The sequence below is a fragment of the Trifolium pratense genome, linkage group LG5 (assembly GCF_020283565.1).
Source record: "Trifolium pratense cultivar HEN17-A07 linkage group LG5, ARS_RC_1.1, whole genome shotgun sequence".
In the NCBI taxonomy this organism is placed as follows: Eukaryota; Viridiplantae; Streptophyta; class Magnoliopsida; order Fabales; family Fabaceae; genus Trifolium; species Trifolium pratense.
Window position 1 is genome coordinate 37,607,490 of NC_060063.1, and position 27,245 is coordinate 37,634,734.

The following is a 27,245-nucleotide window of genomic DNA, read 5'->3' on the forward strand; positions in this document are numbered from 1 at the left end:
ATATAAACATTGGATTACTTTAAGTTGCAGTCAACACTTTCCTGCATTCACACATTCGGTCATCTATAGCCGCTTGATCAAGATCTGATGGTTTAAAGTTAAGCTCGGTATTTTAAAATATAAACTAAAAATTAAAGTATGTTTGTTTTACCATATGAACAAGATCGATAAACTATCGATAAACTATCAATATCTCCGACTGCATAAATGCATCAACAACATAACTACGGTGAGCTCAATTTCATTTTTTAAAGAAGTAATATTATCTTGTAGTACATTCAATGCCATGACTTGAAATTTTTAAAGAGGTTCTTTATAATTTTTTTTACTTTTGTTTCTATTTTTGTTAAGAATTTTTGTTTTCTTAACAAGTGATTCGGAGAATTTAGGAATTACATCATCTGTACTTTCTTGCTTATACTCGAGACCAGGTAAGTCTTTAATAAGAAGTTAAAAGAGTCACATACCTGGAATATACAATGAAAAAGCTTATTTTGATAAAAAAAAAAAAAACTCCTATAGATTACATAATGCTTCCAAAAAGCATCTCAGAACTCTTATATATATGTTTTTCCCTCAGAACACTTTATTAGAGGGATTATGAATTCCCCTTTCATGAGCTTTTATCTGGTGACTTTCTTTTTGTTCTCAAAGCTTAGCTCTTTGTAATTCTAACTCTAACTTTCCTATGGTACCGAGGTGGACTTCGTCCGGACCATCTGCGATTCTCAACGTCCTTGCAGTTGCCCACAGATGTGCAAGGACTGTGTCAGACGATAAACCAGCTGCTCCATGCACTTGCATTGCCATGTCAAGTACCTGTAATGCCATGTTTGGCGCAGCTACCTATTCCAAGACAAACCATAGTGTTGAAAGAAAATCATTATCATGAGCGAAATGATAGTAACAGAAGATAAGGACAGTACTCAGTACTATACCTTCGCCATTGCAATTATCCCTCGAGCTTTTTTGTTTCCATACCGATCAAGCTGGTCCGCGGCTTCCAACACCAGCAACCTAGTCTTCTCTAGCTCTACTCGGCACTGAACAAACGATAGTAAAGTAAGCAAAGGTCGTGTAAAAAGTGAAACTGAAAAAGATTTTTATTTTTTAATCTAATTAATACCTTGGCCAAATCTGAAATAAACGAACCATGTTGTGCAATCAATTTCCCAAATGCTTTTCTATTAAGAGCTCTTTGAGCCATCAGTTGCATGCCTCGCTCAGCAGCGCCTATTAGTCTCATACAATGGTGCAACCTTCCAGGACCTAACCTAGCCTGCAAGATGCAAGTCAGCAACAGATGAAAAATATGTTTTTTGGTACTTCAGCAAGTTTGCGCGTTTCAAAGACATTCATATAATTTTTTACAGAGATGATGTATATGTATAAATTTTAAATCCAACAAGAAATTTTAAAACTATGTATCCATATAAAGTTATGGAATGGTATAACATTACTCAAGTGTTACATCAGTATAATTTGATCCATATCATTCATATCAATATGAATATAATTTCATTATTTAATTATTTTGAGTGTGCCTTTTTTTTTTCCGCTATTCCTAAAATACTAGTCCTATAATACAACTTCAACAATTGAAATTTAATGCTACAAAATTTGCTTCAATGAATAACTGAATTCGAGTCAACATCATGACCTAGTATTTAACGTAAAACAAATGTTTTTCAACTTACTTGAGCAATCTCAAATCCACGTCCTTCTCCCATTAAGATGTTTGTGGCAGGCACACGAACATTGTCAAATATTACTTCTGCATGTCCATGAGGCGCATCATCAAAGCCAAACACCGTCAAAGGTCTCTTTATGTGAACACCAGGAGTCTGAGTATCCACTAAAATCATCGATTGTTGTTTATGTCTCGCTGCATTGAAGTCAGTTTTCCCCTGTACCCATGTTTTTTTATCAATCACCCTCTTAATGAATATCGTATTGACTCTTAATGCAATAACTTTCAACTAAATACTCACCATGAGTATAAGAATTTTACATCTTGGATCCATAGCACCACTAGTCCACCATTTTGTCCCATTTATAATATATGAATCTCCTTGCCTGTGAAAGGAGAAAAATTAGGGACTGTTAGGAATGACTTATTTGAACTTATTTACTAGTATAAGCACTTGTGAGACTGTTTGGGAGAGTTTAAGGAAACAACTTGGGACATGTCAATAAGACTTTTTCAGCTTATTTCCATAAGCTCTCTAGGATAGCTTATGAAACAATTTATAATTTTATGAAATAGTTTGACTTTATTTAATCTTTTGTTATAGAAATAGCTTATACATAAGCACCTATATGATAAGTGATTAATTAAATTGTTTATCAAATAGGGCCTAAGAAAATAGGTAGTTCGCATAACCTAATAAATGTCTACTTGTCTTCTATCAAGAAGCTAAACACAAAGCCATGTTTTTAATTAATTTTGCAATGCATTAAATCAGCTGAATGGAAAGAATGAGCGCACGTATTGTTTTAAAATTATAGATAATATCACCTTTTGATGGAACACTCAATATTGGTTGCATCAGAAGATGCAACTTTTGGTTCTGTCATTGCAAATCCAGACCTAATCTTCCCCTCAAGCAAAGGAATAAGCCATTGTAGCATTTGTTCTTTATTTCCATTGCGCAATAAAACCTAAAATGCAAGAGTAATGTTACACGCTGATCGAACAAAAATGCAATGATGATAGAGAAAGTGTTAAATCTGATTAACCTTGCATTTCTATAAGGGTCATCTTACCTCCATATTACCGGTGTCAGGCGCACCACAATTAAATATTTGTGGAGCCCAAACAGAATGACCCATGAACTCACAAAGGTATCCATATTCGAGATTTGTTAGACCAGCACCTAACAACAAGTCATTTGAATCAGTAGAGAGATTATTATCGGTCCCATCAAACAGAATTTTCTTTGCCCTCGCAGCACTATCAACCTGAATAAAAGCAAACACATTCACAATATTTTACTCTAAATACATAGTACCAAACAAAGAACATTAAGTTAGTATTTGTATCACATTGTTATAAGTGGTATCGATATATTCTCCTTGTATAGTTTATCATGCTCTCTCTAACTTCTTTTTTCTTTCTAAATAAGCTCTCCCATTTCAACCAATATGCCATGTTTGGATTAGCTTCTAGCAAATTAGCAACATCTTAGTTAACTTATGTTTGTGGTTTTTCAGTTATGGAAAAGTCATTGCAAACTTACAGATGTTCAATTTTTCATAGAGTTAAATGAAAATGCTTTTGAAAACTTGAGATGCAATAACTAATTTCAACTAACACAGAAAGTTGTTTTAAAACCCTTAGTTATTGCAAGATTCTTTTAAATATTTCTTATTCCAGATGCACTTCTTGAGAAGTTTATCCAAACAAACTTGTAATGATACCCTAACTTTGAAACGTTTACTTAAGCATTATAGTATCTCAATGTACAATTCAAAGCTTGAGCAAATATGATATGTTTATGTAATAATCTCTTTAAAGTATAAACACATCCTAAAGGCATGAACCCCATGTAAGGTTGAATACTTCATATTGGAAACCTTACTTTAGTGGGCCATAAATATTTATGTCGTTTCAGATTATCGAATATCTAGAAAAATAGTGTGAACTTTGGTCCCCAAAGGTGTAGCCTAGTGGTATGGGTTGGGACGCTGGAGGAGTATTAAGAACGAGGTTTAGGGTTTGACTCCTGCAGCTAACAATCTAACCACTAACATCTGCCTTTCCAAAAACATACTGTGAACATTGAGAAGAAAACAGTGAAAACCTACGTATAGAAATTGCTAAGGTCTGACAAATAAATGTGTGTCTATTGTTTTTTTTTTTTGACAGAAAGATGTTTTTTTTTTTTACAAGACAGAAAGATGTTAAAAGCTTTTGAAACCACAAAATACAGATAAAATATATTACAGAAGAGGAGAATTAAGATGCATACAGGAATCCATAAGTTCCACAAGCCTTCTTTCTTTGCTAACTCCTTCAATTTTTCCTCTGCTGGGTGAATAGTCCAACGTGCTTCCGACTGAGCAAGTTTAGAAAATTCTTCTTCCATAGGGTATATATGTTCCTCCATGAACTTAATTATTTTATTCCTCAGCACTACAACCTTTTGATTAGGAGCAAACCTCCCCTCATTCGGGAGGCCCTGAATAGCATTACCCTTAACTAATTCTTTTGCATTTGAACCTGATTTGTTAAGAGTGAAAGTGCCTCAGATAATATATTAGTGTAGTACTAATAATCTAATAATATGATTTTCCTTTAGTAAAGGAACACAATATATGTGAGAGCCCGTAATAGATTTAAAGGTGTAGTTACCTGAAGGAGGATGCTGAGGAAGCGCAACTTTGCGTTCAATAAATTCCCAAGCAGCTGATATAAGACCATTTGCAAGTACTTCTGTGTAACGAGCACGCTCACCACCGGATGCATTACCCTATATTGAACACAAAGAAGCCGAATATAATTAAGGATCTGCTTGGATTGACTTATTTGAGTTTATCCACGGGTATAAGAATTTGTGATACTGCTTGGAAGAGATAATAACATGTTCATAAGCTGTTTTAAGCTTATTTCCGTAAACTCTTATAATACCTGTTCAAGATAGTTTATGAAAACAACTTACAGCTTATATAAAAACAGTTTGACATTATTTTTTTAGCTTTTGTTATAGAAATCGTTTATACATAAGCACTCATGTGAGATAAACTCAAAATATAACAGCATCTCTAACAAATTTAGATACCTTAACCCATCTATTATACACTCCTGCATAAATTGAAGCCCCACGGAAAAACGAAAAGGCAACATAGAACTTCCATTCAGCAACAGGCCATTTTCTTCCCTGGCATCGAAAACTCATTTGTTAGAATTCTTTAGTATCGGAATTTTCTGACAAATTGAAAATATATAGTAACATCACTTACTGCCAGAGAACAATAGTCAGCCAAAAATTCTGGTAGGGAAGGAATTCCTGCCGGTAATCCAGCACGTTCCATACCTTCCTTTACTTCTTTTTCGCCAATATCTTTGATATAAGACTGTCAAAGAAAAAAGAAAAAAACATAAACTACACTGATATTTCAATTAATCAACAGCTTAGGTATCTATGATTCCGTTTTAAGATTACTTTAACAAGCAGCAAAATATATGAAAATAATATTAATATCTATCAAGACATAAACAAAGGCAGGTGCAAAACAACTATGAAGTGCAATGTAACAAATCCATCTTTATGCACCAAAATCTTGATTTAGAAAAATTTCTATGTAGTACATACCATACACATATATGAAACATCACACATTTGGTTACCAAGGGTAGACAGTTCCCAGTCAAGTATGCCGATTACTCGATCCTGCAGCAGAAAGGAAACTTATCAGGCATAAGACCTAGGTTATAATTCTAAGATGCCATGGATTGTTATAAATCCAAAACGCTAATCTTATTAGCAGTTAGCACTGACCAAATTCCAGAATATTATACACATGACAACATAAATTTCGGTTTCTTTTAGCATGATAGTTATGATATTGATACTCTATGAATTAATATCAGAACAAAGAAAAAGGACTCAGTTTTTCAGCCAACAGAACTTTGGTCAAGTGTATATAGTTTTACTGAATGCATTGCTTACCTCTGTGGGATGGAACACAAGATTGTCAATGCGAAAATCTCCATGAACCACACCCGCTGTTGCTCCTGAGGAATCTTCAGAAGGAATATGTTGTCGTAGCCAATCAATCAACGCAAACATTTTTGGATTGCTTGCAGGTTTACCCTCATTGGTTGAGGAGACATATTGCTTAGCCCATCTCTCAATCTAAAATAAATAAACTAACCATTAGTGCTATCAAGTTGGCATAAGGTAAAATAAAATTAATTTGATCCTAATGCTTCTTTTGCGGCTTATATAAGTTCAATGCATTTGAGTTAAGCTTTTCTATAAATCCATACAGAGATACAAGGTTCATCAACCACTCAAATGACACACTTCGCTAAATTCATAAACCAAATTTATTTGGTAAAAAAAATGTTCTTCAAGTCATAACCTTGATTGTAAACAAGCAGGCATATATGAAAGAACTTACCTGTCTTTTGCAATAATCATTACGTCGCCCGTAATTTCCCAAACCAACAGAATCCACATTAGCAGAATGTAAAGAAGCTAAGGTTTTAGCAGTGTCACGATAAATCGCTCTCCTACTTTCTGGCGCCAAACCCTAACACATTCATTTAACACAATTCAGCAACAAAACTAATGACAATCATGGTTTTAAGTTGCAGTCTGCAGCCATAATTGCAGCTGCAAACAAAATGAATATAAGGTCACCGCGACGGCAGTTTTGTTTGCAGCATAACCGCAAGTTGCAAAACTATGATGACAATCCAGTCTAGCAATCAGTAATTTTAGTCCAGAAAACTAAAGATGACATGTAAAGGGATCATACTGGTAATTTGGGATCAATAAATATCCGTCCTTCCAAATACTCCATGATATAAAATGGTGTTCCAATAACAGTTGAATCATTGCACAGACAGAAAACTTTAGGGACTGGAACATTGGTATTATTGCCTAGAGCCTGGAGAACCTGCAAGTTGAAGAACCATAATAAAAGAGAAAGAATCATATTTCTTTCTCACTTGAGTTTGGTTTCATGGTAAGGAGAGCAAAATAGATTCCAGATACACAAAACTGATTTTAACATGTTTGTTTGGTTCATAGCAATTGAATTCATTTTGCCTAATTCTATCTTGAACCTAAGTTTTGCAGTTTTTGACTCCAAACATTATTTTTAACTCAAATTTATCGTCCAACTCACTTATACGTTAATGTATTCAAACACATAACACTACGTGCGTGTTGGGTCCACTTTTGAAGGAGCCAACATTTATTCTAGATGTGTATACTTGAACCTAGAAATTGTAGATTCTAATTCTAGAATTGATTCTTACACTCAAAGTTATTGTTCAACTAAGTTTTACACAAATGTATCCAAACTAAAATCACTTTACCTTCAACTCAATTTTTGCCATAATCAATTTTACACAACCAATTCACTCAAAATCAATTTTGCTCACAACAGAACCAAACATACGCACATTTAGGGCCCGTTTGGATTGACTTATTTTTGAGCTTATGAAAAATAACTTATGCAAATTAATAAGCTTTTATGTAGCTGTTCAAAAAAAAAAGCTTTTATGTAAATTCATAAGTTCTCACTAACGAAAACTGTATCTTCATAAGCTGTTTTTTCATAAACTACCTTGACAAGCTTATAATAATACATAAAAGCTAATTTATTTGCATAAGCTAAAAAATAAGTCAATCCAAACAGACTCTTAATTCACCTTAGCTTCAACTCAATTTTTGCCATAACCAATATTACACAGCCAATTCACTCAAACTAAATTTTGCTCACAGCAAAACCAAACATACACACATTTAACTCACCTTTAACTAAAATCAACTTATTCAAAATCAATTTTTGTCACCTCAAAACTAAAACTATCAACTTGATTCATTCTACACCAACATCTTTTTCAAATCATAAACAACTCATTGTTCAATTATATTCATCTATGAATGAAAGAAATTAGAAACAAAAATACAAACCAGAAACTCTCTTTCAACAGCATGAGCTGAAGCCAACAATGTCCCAGGTGGCTTTTTCCTAAGAACATATTTCTTCACAATTGGTCCATTCAAACCAACTTCCATCAAGTATGTTGGATTTGACTGTCCATGTCCAAACTATAACAATTCACAACAGAACACAAAAAGTCAAAACACAAAAAAGAACAAATTTTGATGCAAACCAAGATGACCCAGATGGATAAAAAATGCAAAAATGGAAAAAAGATTGAACCTGAGAGAGATTGAAGTGAGTTGGTGAAATAGGGAAGCCAGAAACGTTGGAAGAACAATAACGGAGGAGTGAATCATGGTTGAAATGGTGAGTAGATGACATAGCCAAATTTGATCTGTAACAATCACAGAGAAAGATTGAAGAAGAAAGATGGAGTGTGCGGTTTTGTTTTGGGGGGTGTAAGTAGCAGTGACGTGTTGAACATGATCAACTCAATCTTGTTTCGATAATTACAAAGATGAGAAATTGTTAGGGGAGTCCTCACCTAAGCATTAATTATTAGGCACAACTAATCATAAAATTATAACTCATTAATATATTAAATAATTCTAAATAAATAATAGAGTATTAATAAGAGCAAATCTTAACATATCTTGAAAAATAAGGAAATAATAAAACTCAAGCACTAAAGGAAAAGATATCTCTATCTTGTTTGCATTAAGTTGTTTTGATTACTATATTTTGATAATGGAGTGATTTTAGCCTTATTTTCTCTGCAGAGATTAATTCTTTCGAGTTAACTGTTTTATTGTGAAAAAAAATGTTCCGCCACGATAGGCGGGTTGATTCCTCTGTGGTCGGGAAGATTTATTAAAAAAGTTGACTCAATAGAGACTAATTCTCTAACTAAGATTTATTAAATTAGTTTAACGAACAAATATTTTTTCATATGCATTGACCGAGGATCAAACTCAAAATCAAATAGTTAAGTGGTCAAAGTATCTATTACTTGTGTCATATTATTTTGGTTGTCTAGTCTCATTTTAGATGTCGAGTTTAAAAGAAGCGCTTATAATGAGATTGAGAGAATATGATAATAGTTTCATATTGACATAATCGTATTATTTAAAAGGCTTAATTAGTCTGTTGGTCTCTTAAAAATATTTTAGGTTTCATAATGGTCCCTTAAAGAAAAAAGACCCGGATTGGTCCCTTAAAGTCATATATGTTTGCCATATTGGTCATTTCTGTTAAATTTTAACTCCAAATATAACAAAAAATTTCAATTGTTAAAATTTTAAAAATTAATAAAGTTTTTGGTGGACCACTTAGACTTAACGACATCCACAATTCAGTCAACTAAAACTAACGTTTTTGTGAAAAATTGACGGAAAGGACCAATGTGAGAAACATATGTGTCTTTAAGGACCAATCCGGACCTTTTTTTCTTTAATGGACCATTGTGAAACCTAAAATATCTTTAAGGGATCAATAGACTAATTAAGTCTATTTAAAATGTTGGTCAAATCAATGATGCACAAATGAGATATATCTTGTATCATGCATAAGTTGGCATCTTATGTATGATCAGTGTTTTAAAAACCGGACCGGCCGGTTGAACCGGTCGAACCGGAAATCGGCGGGTGTCCGGTCTGGTTCATACGTTAGATCGGACAAGCTATTGGACCCGAGGGAACCGGAAAAAACTGAAAAAACCGGTGAACCGGCGGTTTTTCCGAACCGCCGGTTTGATTACACTTGTTTTTTTATTTTTTGCCTAAAATGTTTTCTTCTTCCATCTTTGTTCTGTTTTGTTTCTTGGTTTCTATTCTGTTTTTTGTTGGTTTAAAATGATGTGTTTTTTATGGTGTTGTGTGGTGGTATTTGGGAGAAAATGGTGGTTTTTGTGAGGAAGATGAAGATTGTTCAGGGAAGAAGAGTTATAAAAAAAAATCACATGAAATTGAGGGGTTGAACTGTTGAAGTAAAAGATGAAACAGCGAATTTCACTGAATAGGAAGTTAAAAAAGATGGAATACAGTACATTGAATATAAACATAGAAAAAAGAAGAGACCATTATTGAAGGCAAAGAATGAAAGAAAAAGAGGTTGCATTGGGAAGAGCAGAAATATTTTGGTGTGAAGTAAAAATAACATCGTGAAAGATGAAAAAATTGAGTGCTATTTTTTAGTAAAAGCAGTTAATAAAAGCCTTGAAAAATAGGATAAGTTTAACACTACATTAATATTATTAATTTTTTTTATGTTGTGGTTTATTGAGTTTTATAGAAATTAAATATAAATTACAATAATAATAAAATAAAAAAGAAAAAGAAGGGGTGGGGGACGCTTTGCTGTTGTTGTTGTTTGTTTTTTTATTTATTTATAATAATAATAATAATAATAGTGGTAGGTAGTAATTAAAAATGGCATAAAAATAAAAAGGGAATAATAATAATTATGATAATTAATGGATGGATTATAAAAAAGGAAATAAAAGGGGATAAATATGGTAAACAAATACAAAAACAAAATAAAAATAATAATATAGAAAAACAAATGGTAAAAAAAAAAGATTTTTGTCCGTTGAGCTAAGACTTATTACTAATTTTAATGTGACATTATGAGTTTATGAAATTTTCATATTTTTTATGATTTTTTTTTACCTATATACCGGTTCAGTAACTATATAGCGACCGGTTTATTCCATCGGTTTAATCCGATTTAATCCGATTTATCATGCGGTTCGACCAATAACTCAGTGGTTCGACCAATAAACCAATGAACCAGTACCTTCGCTGGTTTGATGTCCGGTCCGGTTTTTAAAACACTGCATTGGACTTAAAAGTTACTTTTTTTAACTAAACATGCTAAGAAAAATATATATTTTTTATGTCTTTCTGAACTTAAAAGTTTGTTTATGTTGAGGAGTATGATTGATCGTATTACTGCAAATATATATCAAGGTGATATTTATGCAAATAGTAGTTGACTCCAAGTATATATCAACGTGACTATATTATTAATTACCAAAAAAAACATGGCTTAATTAGTAAAATGGTCCCTTAAAGATATTTTTGGTTTCACATTGGTCCCTTAAAGAAAAAAAGGACCAAATAGGTCCCTTAAAGAAAAAAATGTCTGAATAGGTCCCTTAAAGACATCTCTGTTAATCAGTTTGGTCCCTTAAAGACATCTCCTTTAATCAGTTTGGTCCTCGAAAAAATGGACGGAAAGGACCAAACTGATTAACGGAGATGTCTTTAAGGGACCAATTCGGACTTTTTTTTCTTTAAGGGATCTATTCAGACCTTTTATTTTCTTTAAAGGACCTATGTGAAACCAAAAATGTCTTTAAGGGACTATTTTACTAATTAAACCAAAAAACATTGATTCACATTTGTTTCTTTTGCTAACAATGTATCATAACCTTTCCGGATCAAAGAAGATTGTTTTCTGAATGGGTTTGGTGTTGGCAATGGAGAAATTGAAGATGACAACGAAGATGATTTAGAATTTGACATTCCATCAGATTTATTGATTCCAAATTCAGGTGATCCTCTTGCTTCTATCGTTGAAAGCACATATCCCCAACTTTTACAAAACATGAACGATATAACGTGTTTCCAAAATATAGCTATATTAGCTCCTAAAAATTCAATAGTCGACACAATAAATGATTATATGTTGGATTTAATTCATGGTGAAGAAAAAACATATTTGAGTTATGATACTTCACTCGCACAGAATGTAGATGGTCAAACAGTGGATGATGTTCATACTCCCGAATTTTTTAACACGATTTCTACGTCGGGACTCCCAAATCACAAGTTGAGACTTAAAGTTGGAGTTCATGTTATGCTATTAAGGAATTTGAATAAAAAATTAGGATTATGCAATGGAATAAGACTTTTTTTTTTTGAAGAAGGCAATGGAATAAGACTTATTATTACAAGATTGAGAAAACATGCTCTTGAAGGAAAAAATATTTTAGGAAGTAGTATTGGTGATCAGTTTTCATACCTAGATTTTCTCTGACACAATCTAACGTAAGAATTTCTTTTAAATTTCAACGGAGACAATTTCCTTTAATGATTTCTTTTGCGATGACTATTAATAAGAGTCGGGGACAATCTTATATAGCATGTTGGGATATATCTCTCGTCGCCAGTGTTTTCACATGGTCAGCTGTATGTTGCGATTTCAAGAGTTACTTCTAGGGAAGAATTAAAAATATTGATCATCGACGATGACGGCGAAGATACGACTAAGACTTCAAATGTGGTCTATGAGAAAGTCTTCCGTAATATATCTTCCTTTGTATGAATATTTATCCAAAATTATTGTTGAACTATCGTTTAATGTTACTCAAAAAATTTCATATACCTTATATTATTGCAATTATCATATTATAATTACATATCTTACAACTAATTAGATCTTGCACCACACGAATCGATGTTCTAGTTTTTCAAAGTGTTTCTTATAAAAAGATATTGAGGTAGTATTATATGTTCAACACTTAGCAACGTGTAAAAGAAAAATGGTTCGAAAGAAAAGACCACGAGGCAGCCATGGGACCCTGTTTTTAATAAACACAACCCACTGAAGAATAAAACTAATTATTTATTTAAAATTATTTATTTAAAATACTAATTAAATTAACTAGTTCAATTTCTAAGTTAAATATAAATAATTAAATTTATTAATTTACTCACAATTTTTTTTTTCTTTCAAAAACTAAATTCATTCCAAGTAAAAAAGAATAAAACTCATCAACCAGATATGAATCTCGCACAAGCATGGCAATAGCTAGGGCGGGGACGAATTTTGCCCTCCACAAACCCAAACTCATAAAGTTCGGGTATCCTCAAACCCAAACTCATAAAGTTCGGGTATCCTCAAACCCATCGCGATTCTTAATGGGGATAAAAACTAAAACCCCAAACCCATATCCAATAGGATTCAGGTATCCCCGTGAGATTCGTGTATCCTCATTCCGCTCTACCTCCATATGAATTTGAGTTGAACATTGTTGTTTTTTTATTAGAAAAATAGTTAAAAGTGGAAAATTATTATTTTTCAACAATATTTATACATAGAAAATAAATAGTGAAAATAATTTGATTAATACTCAACTTAAAAATATGAATGTAATAATCTACGAAAAAAGATATGAATGTAATCTAGAATTTGTTTAAGAGTTTCTAATTTATGAATGATAAAATGTAAATGTAATTCGATAGAAGCAGGGCGGGTTCGGATTTTGGGTGGGTATCAATAACTCCATTACCCAATCCAAACCTGATAGATAATTTTCGCAAGTGAACGAATTACCACGTAGTAATAAAAATATCGATCCACAGGGATTGTGTGATTAAACTAGTCGAATAATGTTCATAAACATGATGCAAAGAATACACATAAATTGGGGGTTTAGTTTGAAAGATGTGCTTGTACGAAAATGTTGAGAAATCAATTGATTAAGAATGAGGTTGGATCGTCGACAATTCCCTAAACACTAGTATTCACATGCAATTCAATTGTATCGTAATGAATCACTCGAATGTTACAACTAGATCAACAATATGGTGGATCGCAATCTCTTGTCAAAATCCACCCTATCCTCTACCGATACTTCTCCAATCTCTTGGATGGAAGCTACCGGTAGCGGAGTATTTGAAAACGCGTTGATCGTATGCTACATTCTATGTTTCAATCTCTCGATCGGAAACACTCAAATGCACAATGAATTCAGTTCTGATTTCAACTCATACTCTCGTACATAATTAAAATCTAAGTTCATTGCAAGATTGATCAGAAATTGTAAAGCATTAAGGATAGAATTTCATTGAATAACATTCATAAAAGAGAGATTCAGTACAGATACAATTGATTACATGAAATACATTGGTTTAGTTCCTCATCATGATCCAACCTCGATGGAGGTCTAGCCTCTCATCGTGAAGTAGCTCGATTCTTGCTCCAACTTCAAGGATTCCACTCCCATGATGTTGAATGCTTCCAATCTAGCCACCTTTCGCCTCTGGAACGCAGGATCAGCCTTCAATCGTGCCTGGAAATCAATTCCCGAGATCAAGATCAGATTCCTCCAATTTTTTCCAACCAGAAAACAGAATTATGCAGAAAATATATATACAGAAGGCAACCACGCCGCGCGCCAGATCTATCACGCCGCGCGTGGTTGCAAATCCATCAACAACGCCGCGCGTGGTAACAGAATCACGCGGCGCGTGATCAAGTCAGAGAGCAATCTTCTTCTTCAACAAGGCTTCACGCCGCGCGTGGTAAGGCATCACGCCGCGCGTGATCAGAGTGAAAATCTTGGCTCTCTGTTAGCTCCATCACGCGGCGCGTGATGGGCTACGCCCCCAGCGTAGTGAAAATCATTCATATCCTGCAATTTTTCCTGTTTTCTTGCAAAACAAGTAATCAAGCTCATGATTAGATTTCTCTTATATTTATTGCTATAAACCTACTAAAATGTATCTAATGTTGCTAAAATAGGCATGGATTAGAGAGTGTGACGATTTGTCATCACAACCCCAAACTTAAACCTTTCCTTGTCCTCAAGGAAACAACTTTTACCTCAAGCTTTTGTGTCAAGGCCTTGGCATTTTCCTTAAATTCACTCGAATCATACATACGTGAGGATCACCTGATGATCAATGCTCCGCCTGCAAACAATGCTCAATTGCACAATCGTTCCCGCAAGACATTTTCAAGTAGTTCACACTTTCCGACCAAGGCTCTTATGATTTCATCACACTACTCACATGCACTCTTCAGTTTTTGGCAATTCACTCAAATCAACACATCAATGCAAGTCAACAATAATTTTGCAAGTAGTCTAAGACTTCATTCGGTTCACTTTGTGCACACACATTAGAGGTCTTTAGGGTTATAACGTGGCTTGGCTAGGGTGGATGGTGACATTTTTGGATAAGTAGTAGAAAAACTTGGAGTTAGATCCCCCTATTAGTCAAAGAACATTCTCATAAACCAAACCCCCTTTTGAAATATAGTGGACTAGAGAACATTTTCATTTCAACACACAAGTTTGCAATTCTTTTTGTACTCAAGGCTATCACTTCTTTTTGCATTTCTTTTCCCTTTTTCAACATTCATTTCTCTTCTTTTTTTTTTTTTCATTTCTTTTCTCTTCTCTTTTGCCTTGCAACTTTTGAAATTTTTGAAAAAGTATTCAATCAAAACTTTTATAAGTTCTCTAGTACCCTCACCCCAAACTTTATTTGTTGCTAATTCCAAAGAGCAACCCCAAACTTAGTGGTGAGCAATGCGCATCAACCACTAATTAGGTGCCTAACCTCCAAGAAAGTCATTCCTTTTTTTTCATCAAAAATTTCTTAAGGTTTTGTAAAAATAACATTTTCTTTCAGCTCAAATTGGTTAAGCAAAGGATAATTATAAGTAAGGGTGGATAGAAAGGCTCAAAGGTACCAAGGAACATGCCTCGTGTGTGCTACAAAAGTACCAATCAAATACATGAGTGGATATCACACATAGAAGAAAAAGGAGTGTTTGGCTCAATACCTCTCGGTTGGGTCGAATCAAAGAACCGGTCAAAAAGTGTGCGTTCCCTTCCTTTGCCTCTTGATCACATGAGTGCAACAAGCTATTGCACTGCAGGTTTCACATATCACACACGGAGAAAATCAAGTAATTGATACTCAAGTAACTAGAAGGAACATGCCAAAATATTGAGACAAACTCTAAAAGTAAAAACCATTCCTCAATCAAACAAAAGAAGATTCAAATTCAGAGTACACAATTAAAATATCCAGCCAATATCCAAGCAACATCAGAATATTATTACAAACCAACGAAAGTAAAAGACAATTAAGTAAAGATAGAGATAGAGTAGTAGAATAGTAGCAGCAGCAGTAGAACATCATCACCAACAACGTCAAACCGCGTCATCCGGCTGGCCAGTGAAGTAGTTTGTGAACGGGCTATTCAAATTCAAATTCAGCCCATCCACATCCAGCATTTCCCTCTCCATAGCAGCGGCCTCATCCTGCTCAACCCGGCGTCGCCTCTCGATCTCGGCCAACTCAGAAGTTCTCAGACCCGAATTGTATGCTTGTCTGGCCTGAAAAGATGTCAGCTCCCTTGCCTGATGCGCCTCCCAATCAGCATCAACGGGATACAACGTCCCAAAAGTAGGAGGAGGGAAGGTAGACCGGTAAGTCATCGCCTCGGTGTACATGGAAGAGGCGGTATCAAAGTAGAGATTTGGCAGCCCCGAATATTGAGAAATCTCCATCTGATGCAACATCGAAGCAAGCTGATTCATATCATGAGAGTAACGAGGAGGGTCCTGAGCTGGTATATCGTGATACTCATGTACCGGATCCCCCTGTTGATCCGGATGATTACCTTCCTCAAACCGATTAATTTCTTCCTCCTCCCTCAAAGCTTCCTCTCTTGCAGCATTCCCCTCACCTCGGGGCACAATCGGACCTCTCTCAAATCTCTTCTCAAAGTATGATAAAGATAGTGGACGGACGGGATGAAGATCACCTTCTTGCACACACATAGGGACATTGCTTGCTCTACACAAAGCAGCAATTAAGTTGCAATGCCCCAAAGTAAAAGTCGGATTATTATTATTTGCCATTTCATGTAAATCCCTTTGTAACCAAAGACCAAGATCGATATAATGACCATCAGCTAATAATCGAACAGCAGCAACATTATCAATCTGGATTTCAGAGTTATTACCAACCACTCTAACATTCTTAAGCCAAAATTCCCCCCAAGCACGGTGAATAGGGTTAAAACTCGTCAAACTCAACCTAGTAGGAAGGGATGAGGCGGAGTGTGACAGCCATCTAGCTCCACGCCTACAAACAATCGCCTTTAACTCTTCTCTCACCGCAAGGCCACCATTAGAAATTCGTTCCTTCTCGGATACCAACTCACAAGCACCTCTCACACGACAACCCAATAAAGTATTAATGTGAGCTGCGGAATAGAACACTCTTATTCCCCTAACTGTCGAATAGAACTCCGGAACCGACGACTGGTCAGGCAAATAAGCGTTCGCGAGAAACTCCCTTACCCACATCTGATTTCCCGGATTAGCTTCATCTTTAATCATCAACTTATTAAACTTCCCCCATTTTCTAGACTTGACCTCATTTCCTAACTCAGCAACACCCTTCAACAAGTCCTCTCCAAAACCTTTTTCTTGATTAATAGTAAAGGTTTGGATTTTTGTGTACCTTTTTTCATGAACTGCACTGATGAAGTGGGGATGGACCTGTGGTTGAGTCACATTGCTCCGACGAGGAGGAGATGCTTGAGCGGACCGAGAAGATTGGCCCTTGCTTGCACTCATCTTTGTCCTTGGTTTCTTGGGTGGCTCTTGTGTTGGATTAGCATCACTCTTCTTCTTTCCCTTTCCGGTTAGCCGTGTCAACATCTTGATATTGTAAAGATTGAAATGGGTTAATTTGGGAAAGTGGTGAAATGTGATGAAATGAGGGATTTGGAGTGGAATTAGGAGTGGGTGATATGGTGATATGAAAATGTGAAGGAAATAGATGATTGAAGGTGATTAGAAGTGAAATTGGACAGGTTTGAAGAGTGAAAATGGGTTATCAATGGAGTTTTCCGTGTGGGAGACCGTGTGAATTGATGATGGGACGGATGGAGTGGTTGAGAAGATGAAGAAATTCAAATTTTACACGCTTTCCTGTGTAGCCACGCCGCGCGTGACCCCTGCGACGCCGCGCGTAGTACGAACTGTAACGGTCAAGAACTTCTTTCAAACAGGCCACGCCGCGCGTAATCACCATCACGCGGCGCGTAATCACTTAGTCAGAGACTCCATATTTCTCCAGTTTTCACGCAGCGCGTGATGCATCCCCACGCCGCGCGTGATAGATTCTGAAAAACCCCTTCCTCTGTGTTGAAGGATCACGCCGCGCGTGATTGTACTGCGCCCCCGGCGTAGTAGAACTCTGTTCTGCCCTGTTTTGCTTCCGTCCTTGCTTCTGCTGCACACCTACCTACATACTTCAAAAGAAAACAAACTAAAACATTAGAAACCGTTGGGTTGCCTCCCAACCAGCGCTTGTTTAACGTCCCGATGCTTGACGTTCCATACCCCTAAGGGTCATGGAGAAGAAGTGCCACCATGTGGCAAGTAGTGTGCATTCCAAGGTAACTTAAGAGCATGTTTAACAACATGATCATAAACCTGGATTTTAAAACATTGTGGGTCTCCATCATCACACTCCATCTTGTCAAAGACATTGAATGTGACCTGCTGATCATCGGTCCTTAGCATGAGCTCGCCCATCTCTACATCGATTAGGGCACGGCTAGTTGCTAAGAAGGGTCTACCAAGGAGCAAGGGCTCCCAATCCCTAGTATCTTCTATGTCTAAGACCACAAAATCTGCGGGAAACACAAACCCAGCAACTTTAACCAACACATCATGGAGAATACCTTCCGGATGCACAATCGATCTATCCGCCAAAGAGAGACTCATCTTTGTCGGCTTTGCTACAGCTCCCGGTATCTTCTTCATCATTGATAACGGCATTAGATTAATGCTAGCACCCAAATCACACAAGGCTTTTTCAATGGTGAGCGTTCCAATAGAACAAGGGATTGTAAAGCTCCCCGGATCTTTCTTTTTCTGAGGTAGCTTCCTTTGAATGAGGGCGCTGCACTCTTCCGTCATACTTACCATTTCATCATCTAATGGTTTTCTTTTCTTTGTGAGCAGCTCCTTCAAAAACTTTGCATAACTCGGCATTTGCTCCAATGCCTCCACTAAAGGTATAGCCATCTCAAGCTTGTTCAACACTTTCATGAACTTCTTGAACTCCTTCTCCTGCTCAAGATTCTTAACTTTCTTTCTCCTAGGAAAAGGCATCCTAGCATATGGCGATTCATCAACTCCTTTACCTTTCTCAACCTTCTTACTCTCTTTTTCTTTTATCTCCCTCTGTTTTTCAACTTCTTCTTTCTCATCCTCACTAATCTCCACTTCCTTAGACATGTTTTCATTTTCTACTTCTCCCTCATTGACCTTCCTTTTCAAGGGCTTCTCCACAGCTGGCCGTTCCGGTATCTCTCTACTCCTCAAAGTGATTCCATTGCAAGTTTCATTTTTCGGATTGTCATGAGTGTTTCCACCGAAACCTCCTTGGTTTTGCAACATAGAAAACTGTCTTGACAGCTGACCCATTTGCACCTCAAGATTCTTTATAGAAGCTTCATGATTCTTGTTAGAGGTTGCTTGACTTGATTTCATCGCTTCAAAGTTGCTTTGGGTCATGAGCATGAACTGATTTAGAGTCTCTTCCATCCTTGATGGAGGCCTTTGCTGCTGTTGCGGTGCACCTTGACCTTGCATACCGTTCCCCCACCCGGAACCGTTGTTATTGTTGTTGTACGGCTTCCGGAAATTGGCTAAGTAGCGAGCCTCCTCTGAACCCTCCGGGAAGCATCCGCCATTTGGGTGATCCTGCAAACAAAAATCACAGCGCACATTGTCAATTTTACCTATTGGAGAAGATTGAACTTGCGGATTGGACAGCAGCTTCATCATTGCTTCCATTTGGCTAGTCATGAGCTTTTGCTGTGCCAATAGTGCTGTTTGAGTATCCAATTCCAACACTCCGCCTTTCTTCTTGGCTCCTCTATCATTAGTAGCTCTATACTCGTTTTGAGCCATGCTTTCCACCAATTCTCTTGCTTCAGTTTCGTCACGGTTCTTCAACGAACCACCGGCTGATGCGTCAAGTATCATTCGCGTTTGAGCCCTCAAACCTTGGGTAAACATTTGCATCTGATTGTGGCCATCGAAACCGTGATTCGGACACCTTTTAAGACAAACTTTGAACCTCTCCCAAGCATCATACAACGTTTCACCATCCGCTTGTTCGAAGTTGCTAATTTCAGCCCTTCTTTCTAGGAACTTATGAATAGGGAAGTAACGATCTAAGAACTTCCGCTCCAGCTGTCTCCAAGTCTCAATAGTTCCGGCGGGTATCGTGTCTAACCAATCTTTAGCACGGCCGGTGAGAGAATGCTTGAATAACCTCAGTCTTTTGTCCGATTCGCTCACCCCCGGTGGATCGGTATAGTCGCAGGCTTCATAGAAGTGAGACAAGTGTAAATTCGGGCATTGAGCTTCCGATCCTGAATAAGGATTTTCCTTTAGGGCGGAGAGGACCGTGTTCTTGATGTCGAATGAGACAGGATTCGCCGGCTGAAAGCCTTGATTTGCCAACGCGTCATTGTCTCTCCTCCCATAATCACCGAGAGTACGCCTTGGCGGTTGAGGAACCGGTGGAACCTGTTCTTCTTCCATTGTTGCTGCAGTCCGTCCTTGACAGTCCGGTGTATCCCTTAGCAAAGCTGTTCCCCTTGAAGCTTGAGCTTCCCTTGTTGCCTTTCGAATTGCGCGAGCTGTCTTTTCAATCTCTGGATCAAATTGCAGCTCTTGAGGACCTGTTCTCCGCATGCACAATGAAACACACAAGTAGAATGCTCCGGAAGAAAAATATAAAACAGAAAATAAGAAAACACAGAAAATATGAACACTATCGCCTTGTCGAATCAATCACAATCCCCGGCAACGGCGCCAAAAACTTGATGGATAATTTTCGCAAGTGAACGAATTACCACGTAGTAATAAAAATATCGATCCACAGGGATTGTGTGATTAAACTAGTCGAATAATGTTCATAAACATGATGCAAAGAATACACATAAATTGGGGGTTTAGTTTGAAAGATGTGCTTGTACGAAAATGTTGAGAAATCAATTGATTAAGAATGAGGTTGGATCGTCGACAATTCCCTAAACACTAGTATTCACATGCAATTCAATTGTATCGTAATGAATCACTCGAATGTTACAACTAGATCAACAATATGGTGGATCGCAATCTCTTGTCAAAATCCACCCTATCCTCTACCGATACTTCTCCAATCTCTTGGATGGAAGCTACCGGTAGCGGAGTATTTGAAAACGCGTTGATCGTATGCTACATTCTATGTTTCAATCTCTCGATCGGAAACACTCAAATGCACAATGAATTCAGTTCTGATTTCAACTCATACTCTCGTACATAATTAAAATCTAAGTTCATTGCAAGATTGATCAGAAATTGTAAAGCATTAAGGATAGAATTTCATTGAATAACATTCATAAAAGAGAGATTCAGTACAGATACAATTGATTACATGAAATACATTGGTTTAGTTCCTCATCATGATCCAACCTCGATGGAGGTCTAGCCTCTCATCGTGAAGTAGCTCGATTCTTGCTCCAACTTCAAGGATTCCACTCCCATGATGTTGAATGCTTCCAATCTAGCCACCTTTCGCCTCTGGAACGCAGGATCAGCCTTCAATCGTGCCTGGAAATCAATTCCCGAGATCAAGATCAGATTCCTCCAATTTTTTCCAACCAGAAAACAGAATTATGCAGAAAATATATATACAGAAGGCAACCACGCCGCGCGCCAGATCTATCACGCCGCGCGTGGTTGCAAATCCATCAACAACGCCGCGCGTGGTAACAGAATCACGCGGCGCGTGATCAAGTCAGAGAGCAATCTTCTTCTTCAACAAGGCTTCACGCCGCGCGTGGTAAGGCATCACGCCGCGCGTGATCAGAGTGAAAATCTTGGCTCTCTGTTAGCTCCATCACGCGGCGCGTGATGGGCTACGCCCCCAGCGTAGTGAAAATCATTCATATCCTGCAATTTTTTCTGTTTTCTTGCAAAACAAGTAATCAAGCTCATGATTAGATTTCTCTTATATTTATTGCTATAAACCTACTAAAATGTATCTAATGTTGCTAAAATAGGCATGGATTAGAGAGTGTGACGATTTGTCATCACAACCCCAAACTTAAACCTTTCCTTGTCCTCAAGGAAACAACTTTTACCTCAAGCTTTTGTGTCAAGGCCTTGGCATTTTCCTTAAATTCACTCGAATCATACATACGTGAGGATCACCTGATGATCAATGCTCCGCCTGCAAACAATGCTCAATTGCACAATCGTTCCCGCAAGACATTTTCAAGTAGTTCACACTTTCCGACCAAGGCTCTTATGATTTCATCACACTACTCACATGCACTCTTCAGTTTTTGGCAATTCACTCAAATCAACACATCAATGCAAGTCAACAATAATTTTGCAAGTAGTCTAAGACTTCATTCGGTTCACTTTGTGCACACACATTAGAGGTCTTTAGGGTTATAACGTGGCTTGGCTAGGGTGGATGGTGACATTTTTGGATAAGTAGTAGAAAAACTTGGAGTTAGATCCCCCTATTAGTCAAAGAACATTCTCATAAACCAAACCCCCTTTTGAAATATAGTGGACTAGAGAACATTTTCATTTCAACACACAAGTTTGCAATTCTTTTTGTACTCAAGGCTATCACTTCTTTTTGCATTTCTTTTCCCTTTTTCAACATTCATTTCTCTTCTTTTTTTTTTTTTCATTTCTTTTCTCTTCTCTTTTGCCTTGCAACTTTTGAAATTTTTGAAAAAGTATTCAATCAAAACTTTTATAAGTTCTCTAGTACCCTCACCCCAAACTTTATTTGTTGCTAATTCCAAAGAGCAACCCCAAACTTAGTGGTGAGCAATGCGCATCAACCACTAATTAGGTGCCTAACCTCCAAGAAAGTCATTCCTTTTTTTTCATCAAAAATTTCTTAAGGTTTTGTAAAAATAACATTTTCTTTCAGCTCAAATTGGTTAAGCAAAGGATAATTATAAGTAAGGGTGGATAGAAAGGCTCAAAGGTACCAAGGAACATGCCTCGTGTGTGCTACAAAAGTACCAATCAAATACATGAGTGGATATCACACATAGAAGAAAAAGGAGTGTTTGGCTCAATACCTCTCGGTTGGGTCGAATCAAAGAACCGGTCAAAAAGTGTGTGTTCCCTTCCTTTGCCTCTTGATCACATGAGTGCAACAAGCTATTGCACTGCAGGTTTCACATATCACACACGGAGAAAATCAAGTAATTGATACTCAAGTAACTAGAAGGAACATGCCAAAATATTGAGACAAACTCTAAAAGTAAAAACCATTCCTCAATCAAACAAAAGAAGATTCAAATTCAGAGTACACAATTAAAATATCCAGCCAATATCCAAGCAACATCAGAATATTATTACAAACCAACGAAAGTAAAAGACAATTAAGTAAAGATAGAGATAGAGTAGTAGAATAGTAGCAGCAGCAGTAGAACATCATCACCAACAACGTCAAACCGCGTCATCCGGCTGGCCAGTGAAGTAGTTTGTGAACGGGCTATTCAAATTCAAATTCAGCCCATCCACATCCAGCATTTCCCTCTCCATAGCAGCGGCCTCATCCTGCTCAACCCGGCGTCGCCTCTCGATCTCGGCCAACTCAGAAGTTCTCAGACCCGAATTGTATGCTTGTCTGGCCTGAAAAGATGTCAGCTCCCTTGCCTGATGCGCCTCCCAATCAGCATCAACGGGATACAACGTCCCAAAAGTAGGAGGAGGGAAGGTAGACCGGTAAGTCATCGCCTCGGTGTACATGGAAGAGGCGGTATCAAAGTAGAGATTTGGCAGCCCCGAATATTGAGAAATCTCCATCTGATGCAACATCGAAGCAAGCTGATTCATATCATGAGAGTAACGAGGAGGGTCCTGAGCTGGTATATCGTGATACTCATGTACCGGATCCCCCTGTTGATCCGGATGATTACCTTCCTCAAACCGATTAATTTCTTCCTCCTCCCTCAAAGCTTCCTCTCTTGCAGCATTCCCCTCACCTCGGGGCACAATCGGACCTCTCTCAAATCTCTTCTCAAAGTATGATAAAGATAGTGGACGGACGGGATGAAGATCACCTTCTTGCACACACATAGGGACATTGCTTGCTCTACACAAAGCAGCAATTAAGTTGCAATGCCCCAAAGTAAAAGTCGGATTATTATTATTTGCCATTTCATGTAAATCCCTTTGTAACCAAAGACCAAGATCGATATAATGACCATCAGCTAATAATCGAACAGCAGCAACATTATCAATCTGGATTTCAGAGTTATTACCAACCACTCTAACATTCTTAAGCCAAAATTCCCCCCAAGCACGGTGAATAGGGTTAAAACTCGTCAAACTCAACCTAGTAGGAAGGGATGAGGCGGAGTGTGACAGCCATCTAGCTCCACGCCTACAAACAATCGCCTTTAACTCTTCTCTCACCGCAAGGCCACCATTAGAAATTCGTTCCTTCTCGGATACCAACTCACAAGCACCTCTCACACGACAACCCAATAAAGTATTAATGTGAGCTGCGGAATAGAACACTCTTATTCCCCTAACTGTCGAATAGAACTCCGGAACCGACGACTGGTCAGGCAAATAAGCGTTCGCGAGAAACTCCCTTACCCACATCTGATTTCCCGGATTAGCTTCATCTTTAATCATCAACTTATTAAACTTCCCCCATTTTCTAGACTTGACCTCATTTCCTAACTCAGCAACACCCTTCAACAAGTCCTCTCCAAAACCTTTTTCTTGATTAATAGTAAAGGTTTGGATTTTTGTGTACCTTTTTTCATGAACTGCACTGATGAAGTGGGGATGGACCTGTGGTTGAGTCACATTGCTCCGACGAGGAGGAGATGCTTGAGCGGACCGAGAAGATTGGCCCTTGCTTGCACTCATCTTTGTCCTTGGTTTCTTGGGTGGCTCTTGTGTTGGATTAGCATCACTCTTCTTCTTTCCCTTTCCGGTTAGCCGTGTCAACATCTTGATATTGTAAAGATTGAAATGGGTTAATTTGGGAAAGTGGTGAAATGTGATGAAATGAGGGATTTGGAGTGGAATTAGGAGTGGGTGATATGGTGATATGAAAATGTGAAGGAAATAGATGATTGAAGGTGATTAGAAGTGAAATTGGACAGGTTTGAAGAGTGAAAATGGGTTATCAATGGAGTTTTCCGTGTGGGAGACCGTGTGAATTGATGATGGGACGGATGGAGTGGTTGAGAAGATGAAGAAATTCAAATTTTACACGCTTTCCTGTGTAGCCACGCCGCGCGTGACCCCTGCGACGCCGCGCGTAGTACGAACTGTAACGGTCAAGAACTTCTTTCAAACAGGCCACGCCGCGCGTAATCACCATCACGCGGCGCGTAATCACTTAGTCAGAGACTCCATATTTCTCCAGTTTTCACGCAGCGCGTGATGCATCCCCACGCCGCGCGTGATAGATTCTGAAAAACCCCTTCCTCTGTGTTGAAGGATCACGCCGCGCGTGATTGTACTGCGCCCCCGGCGTAGTAGAACTCTGTTCTGCCCTGTTTTGCTTCCGTCCTTGCTTCTGCTGCACACCTACCTACATACTTCAAAAGAAAACAAACTAAAACATTAGAAACCGTTGGGTTGCCTCCCAACCAGCGCTTGTTTAACGTCCCGATGCTTGACGTTCCATACCCCTAAGGGTCATGGAGAAGAAGTGCCACCATGTGGCAAGTAGTGTGCATTCCAAGGTAACTTAAGAGCATGTTTAACAATATGATCATAAACCTGGATTTTAAAACATTGTGGGTCTCCATCATCACACTCCATCTTGTCAAAGACATTGAATGTGACCTGCTGATCATCGGTCCTTAGCATGAGCTCGCCCATCTCTACATCGATTAGGGCACGGCTAGTTGCTAAGAAGGGTCTACCAAGGAGCAAGGGCTCCCAATCCCTAGTATCTTCTATGTCTAAGACCACAAAATCTGCGGGAAACACAAACCCAGCAACTTTAACCAACACATCATGGAGAATACCTTCCGGATGCACAATCGATCTATCCGCCAAAGAGAGACTCATCTTTGTCGGCTTTGCTACAGCTCCCGGTATCTTCTTCATCATTGATAACGGCATTAGATTAATGCTAGCACCCAAATCACACAAGGCTTTTTCAATGGTGAGCGTTCCAATAGAACAAGGGATTGTAAAGCTCCCCGGATCTTTCTTTTTCTGAGGTAGCTTCCTTTGAATGAGGGCGCTGCACTCTTCCGTCATACTTACCATTTCATCATCTAATGGTTTTCTTTTCTTTGTGAGCAGCTCCTTCAAAAACTTTGCATAACTCGGCATTTGCTCCAATGCCTCCACTAAAGGTATAGCCATCTCAAGCTTGTTCAACACTTTCATGAACTTCTTGAACTCCTTCTCCCGCTCAAGATTCTTAACTTTCTTTCTCCTAGGAAAAGGCATCCTAGCATATGGCGATTCATCAACTCCTTTACCTTTCTCAACCTTCTTACTCTCTTTTTCTTTTATCTCCCTCTGTTTTTCAACTTCTTCTTTCTCATCCTCACTAATCTCCACTTCCTTAGACATGTTTTCATTTTCTACTTCTCCCTCATTGACCTTCCTTTTCAAGGGCTTCTCCACAGCTGGCCGTTCCGGTATCTCTCTACTCCTCAAAGTGATTCCATTGCAAGTTTCATTTTTCGGATTGTCATGAGTGTTTCCACCGAAACCTCCTTGGTTTTGCAACATAGAAAACTGTCTTGACAGCTGACCCATTTGCACCTCAAGATTCTTTATAGAAGCTTCATGATTCTTGTTAGAGGTTGCTTGACTTGATTTCATCGCTTCAAAGTTGCTTTGGGTCATGAGCATGAACTGATTTAGAGTCTCTTCCATCCTTGATGGAGGCCTTTGCTGCTGTTGCGGTGCACCTTGACCTTGCATACCGTTCCCCCACCCGGAACCGTTGTTATTGTTGTTGTACGGCTTCCGGAAATTGGCTAAGTAGCGAGCCTCCTCTGAACCCTCCGGGAAACATCCGCCATTTGGGTGATCCTGCAAACAAAAATCACAGCGCACATTGTCAATTTTACCTATTGGAGAAGATTGAACTTGCGGATTGGACAGCAGCTTCATCATTGCTTCCATTTGGCTAGTCATGAGCTTTTGCTGTGCCAATAGTGCTGTTTGAGTATCCAATTCCAACACTCCGCCTTTCTTCTTGGCTCCTCTATCATTAGTAGCTCTATACTCGTTTTGAGCCATGCTTTCCACCAATTCTCTTGCTTCAGTTTCGTCACGGTTCTTCAACGAACCACCGGCTGATGCGTCAAGTATCATTCGCGTTTGAGCCCTCAAACCTTGGGTAAACATTTGCATCTGATTGTGGCCATCGAAACCGTGATTCGGACACCTTTTAAGACAAACTTTGAACCTCTCCCAAGCATCATACAACGTTTCACCATCCGCTTGTTCGAAGTTGCTAATTTCAGCCCTTCTTTCTAGGAACTTATGAATAGGGAAGTAACGATCTAAGAACTTCCGCTCCAGCTGTCTCCAAGTCTCAATAGTTCCGGCGGGTATCGTGTCTAACCAATCTTTAGCACGGCCGGTGAGAGAATGCTTGAATAACCTCAGTCTTTTGTCCGATTCGCTCACCCCCGGTGGATCGGTATAGTCGCAGGCTTCATAGAAGTGAGACAAGTGTAAATTCGGGCATTGAGCTTCCGATCCTGAATAAGGATTTTCCTTTAGGGCGGAGAGGACCGTGTTCTTGATGTCGAATGAGACAGGA

The 27,245-nt window shown here is 38.1% G+C and overlaps 1 protein-coding gene across 1 annotated transcript; it reads right to left on the minus strand.

Annotated features, from left to right (window-relative positions):
- Window positions 1–523: 523 nt before the first annotated feature.
- On the minus strand, window positions 524–8,226 carry LOC123883904 (probable acyl-CoA dehydrogenase IBR3). Its single transcript, XM_045932860.1, has 17 exons — window positions 7,906–8,226; window positions 7,653–7,790; window positions 6,487–6,627; window positions 6,127–6,258; window positions 5,673–5,858; window positions 5,316–5,393; window positions 4,963–5,076; window positions 4,782–4,880; window positions 4,355–4,472; window positions 3,972–4,222; window positions 2,767–2,961; window positions 2,519–2,661; window positions 1,992–2,076; window positions 1,698–1,907; window positions 1,127–1,279; window positions 939–1,043; window positions 524–846 (listed from the first exon to the last, which is right to left on the minus strand). The coding sequence occupies exons 1-17, from the start codon at window positions 8,005–8,007 to the stop codon at window positions 649–651; spliced, it is 2,448 nt and encodes an 815-aa protein (XP_045788816.1). The 5' UTR covers window positions 8,008–8,226; the 3' UTR covers window positions 524–648.
- Between the last annotated feature and the right edge of the window lie 19,019 nt (window positions 8,227–27,245).

What these genes read in the sequence shown, in the direction of transcription:
- LOC123883904 (XM_045932860.1), bottom strand. Translation starts at nt 8,007, where the DNA reads ATGTCATCTACTCACCATTTCAACCATGATTCACTCCTCCGTTATTGT. An exon ending in ATGTTTCATATATGTGTATG is followed by an intron (nt 5,077 to 5,315) that starts GTATGTACTACA and finishes TTTCTTTGACAG; the next exon opens with TCTTATATCAAAGATATTGG. An exon ending in GGATAATTGCAATGGCGAAG is followed by an intron (nt 847 to 938) that starts GTATAGTACTGA and finishes GTCTTGGAATAG; the next exon opens with GTAGCTGCGCCAAACATGGC.